Source organism: Myripristis murdjan, chromosome 12 (genome assembly GCF_902150065.1).
Source record: "Myripristis murdjan chromosome 12, fMyrMur1.1, whole genome shotgun sequence".
Classification (NCBI taxonomy): domain Eukaryota; kingdom Metazoa; phylum Chordata; class Actinopteri; order Holocentriformes; family Holocentridae; genus Myripristis; species Myripristis murdjan.
The window spans coordinates 21,365,313-21,376,525 of record NC_043991.1 but is presented as its reverse complement, the minus strand read 5'-3'; the positions used below and the strand labels follow the sequence as shown (position 1 = coordinate 21,376,525).

At 41.0% G+C, this 11,213-nt stretch overlaps 1 protein-coding gene across 1 annotated transcript; it reads left to right on the top strand.

Annotated features, from left to right (window-relative positions):
* The first annotated feature begins 1,043 nt into the window (after positions 1–1,043).
* ddx54 (DEAD (Asp-Glu-Ala-Asp) box polypeptide 54) lies at positions 1,044–10,235 on the top strand. Its single transcript, XM_030066028.1, has 20 exons — positions 1,044–1,334; positions 1,552–1,678; positions 2,222–2,292; positions 2,379–2,567; positions 3,165–3,214; positions 3,329–3,370; positions 3,450–3,545; positions 3,635–3,756; positions 3,969–4,030; positions 4,606–4,737; positions 4,978–5,188; positions 6,006–6,137; positions 6,242–6,463; positions 6,584–6,657; positions 6,774–6,977; positions 8,204–8,355; positions 8,446–8,559; positions 8,703–8,810; positions 8,976–9,049; positions 9,645–10,235. The coding sequence occupies exons 1-20, from the start codon at positions 1,215–1,217 to the stop codon at positions 9,905–9,907; spliced, it is 2,565 nt and encodes an 854-aa protein (XP_029921888.1). The 5' UTR covers positions 1,044–1,214; the 3' UTR covers positions 9,908–10,235.
* The last annotated feature ends 978 nt before the right edge of the window (positions 10,236–11,213 follow it).

Sequence of the window (11,213 nt, the reverse complement as noted above, 5' to 3'; positions counted from 1 at the left end):
GTACTATTAATCAAATGCATGTCCTTATTCAGTAAATGAGATATTGTTATGCCTATTTAGACCAAATGACTTTAGGTAGTAAGGCAGGACAATTATGGGATCCAAGGCATGGTGGAGTTAAGAGTAATATAATGATGGATGAAATTACACAATCTACAATGGCCGAAGAAAAGTGAAGTTAATTATTCTGCATGGCTGAGTGTCACAGCATTATGAGCAAGGGCTGAGATAGTAAAATTATCTCATCACCTCTCCACATCATGCAGCTAGCATCAGGACACAGAGAGAATCGACAGTGACTGATACCGCGGATTATTACTGGAATAATAAAACGTTATACTTTTAAACTGGGTGAGGCTGGGCCATTGTAGACTGCAATGTACTTAAAATAACTGGAAAATAAGTTTTAATTTTGGAAGTATAGTAAAAACAGGGATCACACTTTTAAGTAGGATTTAATTAAGTCTCTACTCTTGCTTCAATCCTTTATTGCCTAATTATTTAATTCCTACCTCTGTTGAAATGCTTTATTTAATACCTGTATGGACTTGAATGCAAATATGAAAACGACAAATGGATTATACACCTCCACTGCCTTTGAATTTCTCCTCCCTTTGAAGAATTTTATAGGTGTCATTAAAAATCAACTGAGAAAGGTATAAAAATAATGCATGTGTGTTTAATATATTTTCTCAGACATATAAACACAATAGTGGAGAATAAGGTGTTTATTACACTCTTATCAATCTATCGATCGATCTACCTTGACACTCCAATACAGCAGGTGGCGGTAATGAGCTCTGAAGTTGGACCTGGACAGCCATCAAACAAAGCGAACGAGATGCGAGATTTTTTTCCCCACCCGTATTCCGGTAAAACCCGCCCCTACTCTTCCTCTGATTGGCTTAAAGTCGCTGCCACTCGTTCCTTTCGTTTGTTAGGTTGGTTAAACGTATGTATAGGGTGGCGTCAGCTTTGGGTTAGCCAATCAGAGGCAGAGTAAAGGCGAGTCTTCCCGAAATTCGGGTGGGACGGACAAAATACGCGAACGAGATTCACACGTGTTTCAAACATGTCTGCCTCCCGTGTTGTTGTGTGTTGAGTTCAGTCGAAGTCGTTTAAACACTTGCATGTGTGTTTGTGTTTGTGTTTAATTTTATCACCACTAATTTAAGCGTATTGTTCACGGTTACAAGAGTCAGAGGCAGTGAAACATGGGTCAGAGGAAGAAGAAACTGACGAAGAAAAAGAGGCACACGGCCAGCAGAGACCCGGAGGTGGACTCAGATGCTGGAGACTTCGAACTTGCTGCCGAAATTAAGGACGATGATAATGTAAGGATAGCCAGTGTTTCAGAAGAATACCAATTATGTGTTTATTTTGCTCGACGGACGTTCAACCACGAGTGGTAGCACTTAGTGAAACTAGCCTATGTACTGTATGACATGGTGCTGGGCGGGTTCAAAATACACACTGATAGCTGTGGATATGGTCTCTACTGGTGTCCCTATCATGCTGTTGACAAATTTGTGTGTTTTATTTGATTGACAGATTGGCAGGAAGCTACCTCGCTTCCCTGCCTCGTCAGACTGCCTGTCAGATGTGGAGCCGGACACCAGGGAGCTGGTCAGGGCCCAGAACAAGAAGAAGAAGAAGTCTGGAGGTTTCCAGTCCATGGGTGAGAGGCGGTGCAGAGATCAGTCTTCATGTGCAGTTTCCCACTAGTTGTACATCAACTGAAAGTCTTAAATGATTTGAGATGATCAGTGACCACATATCAACCTTTCTGCACATCACCAGTTGCCCCCTTGTTGTCAGGATAAAGGTTGTGAGGTATCATAATGTTCAGTATTGCGATGTAGCAGAACTTCCCACTTCCTTATTAATACCTATGTTGGGGCAGTGATGCCTCTAAACTCCTTACCATCAAGCCAGGCTATGACTTCTAGCAGTTTTTAATACATTATCACTTTTTCCTTTAGCGGGATGCTGTCTGCAGGTTTATGTCATCCTATTTTGGTGTATTTGTTGTATATTGTTGTTGTTTTGTTTATCCTAGCACACAACAAGACAGTTTCCAAGCAGTGTGTCATTGAAATACTAATAAATGCATTGAATCTTGAATCTTGGAGCTGCAAACGCCCCCCCTGAGTGCAAGTAAAGTCAGGGTGCTGTTTGCTTTATAGACAGTGTTGAATGACAACCTTACATCTGATTGCAGGTCTCAGTTACCCAGTTTTTAAAGGGGTCATGAAGAAGGGTTACAAAGTCCCCACTCCAATCCAGAGGAAGGTTAGTCAAAGACACAGCATCATCATCTTATACATCAAATATTTTCACGGTATTTCAGTGCCCAATTCTTCCATTCCCTGCTCCAGACTATCCCGGTGATTCTGGATGGTAAGGATGTAGTTGCCATGGCGAGGACTGGGAGCGGTAAGACGGCCGCCTTCCTGGTGCCCATGTTTGAGAAGCTGAAGGCTCCGCAGGCCCAAACAGGAGCCCGGGCCCTCATCCTGTCCCCCACCAGAGAGCTGGCCTTGCAGACTATGAAGTTCACGAAAGAGGTACGGTGTCATATTAGCAGGCTGATTAATGTTCGCACTTTGTTGCTCTTACGTTGTTGCTCATGCATTATTCACGACCCTGGGGCTTAACCATGAGGGAACCACTATTTTCACACAGTTGCTGAAATTTTCTGAAATTTGGTGCACATGCTCCAATGGACACAAGGCAAAATGAGAACATTGCTTCTGATTAGTGAGAGTATGTATGATCTATAAAATAATTATGACATCTTGTATACCAACATGTGTTTGAAAAATTAGCATTGAACTATTAAACCTTGTCCAGAAAGGCACTCCAAACATGTAGCAGCATGTACAGATTTAAGAGGCCACGTTTCTTGTAGGTGCAGGTAGTCCCAGTCAACACCAAATTTGGTAACTTGGTAAAAATTTGTTCTTGGACCACCCAAATACAACACAATGAATTATTTTATTTATTTTTTGGATTGAAAAGCAGCTTATTTTCACCCAAATTGATTAAACTTGGTACAAGCATTAGTCAGGATATTGAATGTGGCAGGGGCATGTGTCCATTTCCTACTTCCTGTAATGGTGTGTAGTTTATTTGGGCTTGTTTGTGTTCCTTGTGTGTTGCAGTTGGGGAAGTTCACTGGCCTGAAGACTGCCTTGATCCTCGGTGGAGACAGGTGTGTGACACTGCAATTTTCCTCAGCTTTTATTTTTTTTTGTTGAAATCTAAAATCTTTGCTGTTGACCCTTTACGTAGGAAGAGATTTAAATGTTGTGGCCTTTTTTTCCAGAATGGATGATCAGTTTGCTGCGCTTCATGAAAATCCTGACATGTAAGTGTAAACAGAAGTGGAGTTTTGTTTGTTAGGGTCCCATGGTGTTCTGTTTCTAATTTCTGTTTTCTTTACCCAGAATCATCGGTACCCCTGGTCGTCTCATGCACGTTATCAAGGACATGAACCTGAAGCTGCAGAGTGTAGAATATGTGGTGTTTGACGAGGCCGACAGGTAAGACATGTGTTGTTATATTTTCATTGTATGCAATGGATTCAACTGTGCATGTGTGTAAAATGTGTCAACGTTCTGTCATGGCTCAGGTTGTTTGAAATGGGTTTCGCTGAGCAGCTTCAGGAGATCATCCGGAGGCTTCCAGACACCAGGCAGACTCTGCTGTTCTCTGCCACTCTGCCCAAGCTACTGGTGGAGTTTGCCAGAGCTGGTAAGACCAAACCCTAACCCTCCGTAAATGGCTGTAAACTGCACAGCTGCAGGCTTTTCCTTTTGTTTTGCTTGTTGTGTAGATTCATGCCGTCTATTAGCACCTCAAGTAATGCTGATCTCTTTAAATGACCAGCAGGAAGCCCATCTTCTTTAATAATGTGCATATTGATGATGAGCATATAGGCCAAGCAAATATTGTTTTATTTACAGGGCTGACAGAGCCGGTGCTGATTCGTTTGGATGTGGATTCTAAGATCAGCGACCAGATCAAGGTAAAGGGAGTCCTCAACTACATCATGACAGAACTGATCAAAGTAGACATGAGTTGTAGTAGTTGGACTAAATTTTCCATAAGTATTGTTGTGGTCCTTTGATGTATCCCATGAAAGTGAGAGGAGGCAAGCAGCCACACACCCGTAGCTCCAATTCGATAGCTTGATTTATTGAGACATTGGTAAATGTTTTATTCAGCTAAGATGTCTTTGTCAGTTTTATCTGGTGTAAGGTTAACCCTGATTAAGCCTTCTTAGCTGTTGAATCTTTGGTTTTTATGCATGCAGGCACCTCATTAAAGTAGTTGTGTGTTTTACTCACTTGCTTTAGTAAAATAATGTGAAACAACTGCTGTGATTGTGGTTTTGTGCATTCATGGAATAGCATTATTTCAACATACAACATGTGCAATGGATTATTGATTGAACCAAACTGATACCCTGGCTAACTTTACAGACACTGGACATAATTGAGAAATTGTGCAATCTTTAGAGTGGCTATATTTGTCCATTTGGTTCATGTTTTATATGTGTCACCTTTCCAAAATCTTTTAATTTCCTCTGTCTTCATCCAGCTGTCGTTCTTCCATCTGCGTCCGGACGACAAACCGGCGCTGCTGCTCCACCTGCTGAGGAACGTGGTGAAGCCTCAGGAGCAGACAGTGGTCTTTGCTGCCACCAAACACCATGTAGAGTACCTCAAAGAGGTGAGCTAACACCACCAGAATTACACCAGTGTCCTCTTGTGTGGGCTTTGGGTTTTACTTATTTTTTTACTGACAATGTTTTAAGTAGCTTTGGTTAAAAAAGCTTGATGGACAGTTTAGTAACTCGCATAAACAACACAGTTGAGCAAGACTCTGTAGTTTTTACAGATGTGTAATAAATGTGTACAATATCAGCTTGGTGTTTCAGAGAAGTTGACCTTCTTTTGTGTTTACGTCCAGCTACTGCAATCAGAAGACGTGGAGTGTGCCTACATTTACAGTGCCCTGGACCAGACTGCCAGGAAGATCAACATTGGGAAGTTTGTGCACAGGAAGGCCATGGTGCTGATTGTGACAGATGTTGCGGCTCGTGGTATTGACATCCCAATGCTAGACAATGTCATTAACTACAACTTCCCCTCCAAGGCCAAGCTCTTCTTGCACAGAGTTGGTAGGTGGTCTAAACCAATATAAACATCTGGATTTAAGCCATCAGACATGTACAGCTTGTGATGAATTTAGTAAACTGTTCCAGCAGATCAAACAGAGCCTAATTAACTGTCAGTGCAATCTCAAGTATTCACAGTATTTTCACACAGTAAAAAATACCAAAATGACATTTGTATCGTGTTACAGTGTTGTTGTGGCAATTATTTATAGTTCCACTCTGACAACAGTGAGGAACAAGACAAAAATACATTTTACAAAATACACAATATTGTCACACTTTATTAACGCTCAGAGCATGGCACACAGGAAGTCAAACTTGCAAGTGCACCCCAAACAGTGGGCAGAAGATTCTCTTTAAGCTCTCTTTCTGTGTCTCATTCTTATCTGGTATCTCCTGCTCTGTTGATTTTTCAGCAGGCCAAGGCTGTTTGCTATGTACACACTTGCTTACACTTGGTAGCTTTCCACCTCCTCTTTCCCACGGACCATCTGCCCTGGCCTCTTTGAAGCTGTACAGTTAACAATAACTCACACTCGGTTACAAAAAGGGAAAACATTTTATGGTACTGCCTTTGTTCTGTTACATATGCATTTGTGGAACCTATTCAAGCAATAAAATGTTTGGCGTTAAACATGGCATAAGATTAAGAATAAGCAAACATGATTATATGAACATAGGATTTCCCTTCACAAGTGGTATCTTCTTTTACTGTAACATTTATTTATTTATTTTAACTGTTTTTTTGGATAATGGAAAAGTGATATGCCTGATTTGACTATAATGTGGTCATCGCTCCACCCCTGTGTTTCTCTGTCAGGTCGTGTGGGACGTGCGGGGCGCAGCGGTACAGCCTACAGTATGGTGTGTCCAGATGAAGTACCTTTTGTCTATGACCTCCACCTCTTCCTCGGCAGGCCCATTCAGTTGGCCACACCTGAACACACAGCAGGTAGACTTCACAGAAAGATGGTCAGGTCTTTAATTGAGGTTGATTGAATTTCATTATTCTCTACTGTCTCACTTCAACTCTGATCCAAACGTCACCTTCTCCAGATTTAGATGGCGTGTTTGGTCGGGTCCCCCAAAGCATCCTGGATGATGAAAGTTCCCAGTTGATAACAGCTCACGACAGCTCCTTGGATCTGCAGAACCTGCATCGTGTCTCAGAGAATGCCTACAAGCAGTACATCAAATCCCGTCCAAACCCCTCAACTGAGTCCATCAGACGAGCCAAAAACACAGATCTGTCCAACATGGCTGTTCATCCTTTTCTAGGTCAGTTTGGATGAGGCTGAACATTGTGAAGATGGTGATAATGATGCTCAGACAACAGTTGGCAACAGCATTTAATTAGATGTGATGTCTTTAACAAAACTTGTGTTGACTTTGTTTTAGCTTCAGGCTTGGAGAAAATGGAGCTGGAGCGCCTCCAAATAGTTGATGCCATCAAAGGCTACAAATCCAAATCAGTGAGTTTTGGTTACCTCTTGTGATTAAATCCTGTTGAACCGACTGAAACTGATCTCGGTGTTGGAATCCTCTGCTTATGCTATGTTGAAACATGAAGTGTTTTCTCGCCTTTTAGACTATTTTTGAGATAAACTCCAACAATAAGACAACAGCCAGTGAGGTGATGCGGGCCAAGCGTTCCAAGGACACACGACTGGTGGACAAGTTCAGCAAAAAGAAGGACGACCTGGTTGCAGAGAACAGGCAGCAGCAGACCTTCAGCCTTCCCAAACACACTTCCATTCACTCATCAGACGAGGAGGAGGAGGAGGATCTGACGGTAAGAATTTAATGTGTTCAAGTTATGTTACTGCTGTCCTGATAAGGCGATCAATCTGAAGTTGATGAGGGAATGTCATCCACAACTGTTCATGTACCCCCAAGAAAGCGACAAAGGGCTAAAAGGGGTTTTTGATTTTGTTTCCTTTTGATCAGTTGTATGTGCTTTGATTAAACTGGCAAGTGGATTAAAGTGATCTAAGTGGCAAATTAATAGGGATAAAGGACAGTTTACTTTGTACACACTCAATCTTGTATACAAACTCTGATAAATACATAGCATAGAGTGTCTACAGGTGCTTGTAAAGCCCTAACATGTCTCAAATTCAATTGGATAAATATTAGGCCATAAAAATCATAAAATTGTGATAAAGTTGGATTTATTTACCCATCTAGTTCTCATGCTTGTCTTTATAGGCTCTTGCTCCCCCTAACTGTTGAGAAAATGCCTATTAGAATTTAAACCTCCCATTAACCCTATATAATTAACCCATTAATTAACCCTGTTACTCTTAATACTAACACATACGTCTGCAAAATGTATACACTGCACGTTTCTGCCAGTCTTTTCCCAAAGCATGAAGTTTTATTTTAGTTTTATTATAATTTTTCCTACCTTTTAGCCAGCCATTGGTTTCCATTCATTCCACTATGACATGAAAATGAACTTTCAGAGACTTCAAACTTTCTTCACACCAGTATTCCATCACCGTAACAAAATGGAGGGAAATCGTCCCTCCTCACTGGAAAATAGTCCCTAGGGAAATGTTTGCTTTACACAGCCAATTAAGAGTTCTGTGGTTTATGAATGTTGATGACTGTTGGCCGCGGAAGCAGAAAATTATAAGGTGGCTGTTCAATGAAAAATTCCTATATAAAAATCAAGGGATTATTTGTTGTAAAATCCTTTGCACCTCCACATGATTTGCAAAAGGGTGTGTTACAGTGTGTTATGGTAAGTTGTAGTAAATGGACCAAACATTCAAAATCACTGGTATGGTCCTTTAGTAACCTGCCATATTACTACTTAAAATGTACCTTTGCACTAGACCAAATATATGGAACTTATCTATCTAAACTGCAGTGTTTATTTGAATAGAAAGCTGTCTTAAATTTGATTAATTTTATTACCTTCTCCTGTTAAGCTAATAATATGTGTTGTAGTTGATTTTCAGTATTTTAAATCTCAACCTAAGGGTGTGTTGTAATTCTCTATTTTTCCACCAGGGGGTATTCTCAGAGGTGGTCGGTGGAAAGAGGAGAGGGCCACAAGAGGATGGTGAGGAAAAAAGGCCAAAGAGCAAAAAGAGCAGACAAATGGGCAAAGATGAGGAATATTATATTCCCTACAGACCCAAAGACTTCAACTCTGAGAGAGGGTAAGGACACCAAAATATGAATGACAAGATATTAGATCAAACAATGGGAAAGTAGTATAGGGTTTTATAACCTGTGTTCTGTATCAAAAGGCTGAGCCTGGGAGGAGAGGGCACCGCTTTTGAACAGCAAGCCTCTGCCGCTGTCCTCGACCTCATGGGAGACGAGGGAGACCGATTGAACCAGCACAAAAAAATGCTGAAATGGTAAGAAATCGCACTCACTCATTCACATCTCTTTTCTCTCTCTGGTTCTCACATACACACAGACACACGTAAAAGTTACACCCTGGCAGATTTCACAGCATGTTAGACCATGATTTAATATCTCCCATTCTATCACTGTGCAGGGACCGCAAGAGGAAGCGTTTCGTCAAAGACACTGGAAAGGAAGAGCCGAACAAGAAGATAAAAACAGAGAGTGGCCAGGTGGTCAGCAGCAAGAATAAGAGGAACTTGTATCCTTTCTGGCACAATGAGCAGATACCGTGCAATAAAGACAACAGAGTGTTTCTTTTTAATATCACCACTGTTAATGAAATACTACACATACAAATGTATCTCTCTACTACCACACTGCTACTGTGTTTTGCCGCTGCATTACAACCTTGACGGTATGTCAGTTATGAGGAGTGGAAGAAAAAGTACAAGGTGGATGATGGAGGGTCAGACTCAGATGGAGGAACAGGAGGAAGAGGTGAGAGTGCACCGTTAATCTTAACTTTACTCTTTTTTTTTGGAGAAGAAGGAGGTTGCTTTCAAAATGTAATGCATTAAATCTGACCACATACCTTGGTAAAATAAATAACCATTAATGAAATCTATGGGAAACAGTCATTACCTCAGAAAGCCAAAGGGTATTAAGTTAAATGTCAATTTTGCAAAGTGTAATTTGAAGCATTTGTAATAATAGGCTATAATCAACCTTCATTTTAAAATGTTTAATATTATGCATGCGTCCATAATTTACAAGGGCAGGTTCCCCTTTCATATATTGTTCAGGATATTCTAAAAACAATTCAGCTTTGAAATGATCTGGTGTCTAATTGTTTTGCTCATGAATGACAGTTACAGTTGTTGTAATCAAATAATTGTAAATCCCGCTCCCTATTCTTCAACCTGCAAAGTTAGTGTTACTTTTTCATCTTAATTTTTAACCTAAGTAGGAAATAATATTAAAACCTGTTATTGATGACCTGGTAATTCTCTCCGATGCATATTCATGATTTTCAGCTCTGGTTATTACTACATGTAGCAACTTGATACTGAGTTTTCTATTGTCCCTCTTCCAGGTCGTGGTCGAGGTCGGCGAGGTCCTCACTTCAAGGGCCCTGCGGGATCACAGTGGACGCCCGGCGGTAAGAGAGTGCGCTCAGAGCTGAAGTCAAACGAGCAGATCCTGAAGCAGCGCAAGAAACAACAGAAGCAGCAGTTCTTGCAGAGTGGAGGCCTGCAGAAGCTCCGTGGCAAGAACAGACAGCGGCTCACTGAGATGAAGAGGTCTGGTTTTGGACGGGGTGCCAACAAGAAGGGCAAAATGAAGAAGAGACTGTGAGGATGACAGTGAGAGAAGAGTGTGGTGGAGAGAAGTGTGCAGAGTGATATCAGCTGGAGAGGCTGGGCACCATGAGAGACTGAGGGATAAAGAACATTTTGCTCTCAGTCCACCATTTTGATGATGCTTCTAACTTGTAGTTTCAGTCATATTCTTTCCCACAATCATGGATGGAAAGAGGAGTTGAGCTGAGGATTACTGAGATACACCTGGACTGTTTATATCTCAGAGTGCCTGCTGAACTCTATATTTGACATGGAGCATTGAATTAAAATAAATTTGTATCTATACACATGCTGAGTGATTGCCAATACAGATTGTAAAACAATGTTCTGTCATGTCTTCATTTACAGTCTGTTAACCTGGTGAGACAACAAACAGTTTGTTGTGCATTTACAGTGTGATGTATAGGCTGATGATTTGGTAAATTACCTTTGCTACATCGCAATTATATAGCAGATAATCACATTATTTTGCCGAAGTATACAGTTGTGATGAAATTTAATAGGTTTTCATCCATCTCAACATTAGCCCTATCTGACTGGCAGGGCCAAACTACTTCATTTCGCATTTAATTTGGGTTTCATTAAAGCAAAATCAAAAGTCGTAAATGTCACATTTTAACAATATGGAAGCATGAACAAATGTTCAATAATGTGTGGACTCTTGAAATTAATGTAGTTTTGTTTTAGGTTCCTTTTTGTTGTTATTTTAAAGAGTTTCCTTGATTTCGTGCAGCAAGTTGGGACCTCACACTCCCAAAACCAGTTTGTGTTGCCAAGAGTTGCAACGGCAAAACCTGAAGGATCAGGCGTTGTACTTGACCCTGCACCTTGTGCACCTTTTGTCAGGCTGTGTCAAGGTGAGCTGTCGGGATCGTCTGCAGGTACTTTCCTGTAGGCACTACTGGCAGGTGTGGCTCCTGGAGTGTGCCCTGATACCCTGGTTCAAGTTCTCTCCCAACTAATTAGAAATCTCACAGCATAAAATTTGTCTCTCAGCGGACCAAAATTTGGTTTACATCTGCTGTCTGAGATTTGCAGCATGTTGCTCAGTTGTTGACTAATCAACAAAGTATGAGTGACACCTGCTGGTGAAGACTTAAACGATCCTGGCCCAAAGTCAAAGAAGAGGTCAAATATTAATAAGGAAATGTTTGAGCAATGCCAGAAAGTGGACTATTATAGCTGAAATATTGCATAAAAATTATTCAGCATCAGTTATTTAGACATGTAACTGCAGTATTAATGTTACTGAGCTGACAGCACATGTTTTTGGCTTAAAATCTTCTGTTTCCCTTAGGCTC

Bases quoted from the DNA above. Each gene is read 5' to 3' on its own strand.
- ddx54 (XM_030066028.1), top strand. From the start codon at position 1,215: ATGGGTCAGAGGAAGAAGAAACTGACGAAGAAAAAGAGGCACACGGCC. The intron at 1,335-1,551 runs GTAAGGATAGCC...TTTGATTGACAG, and splicing joins AAATTAAGGACGATGATAAT to ATTGGCAGGAAGCTACCTCG. The intron at 3,371-3,449 runs GTAAGTGTAAAC...TTCTTTACCCAG, and splicing joins CTTCATGAAAATCCTGACAT to AATCATCGGTACCCCTGGTC.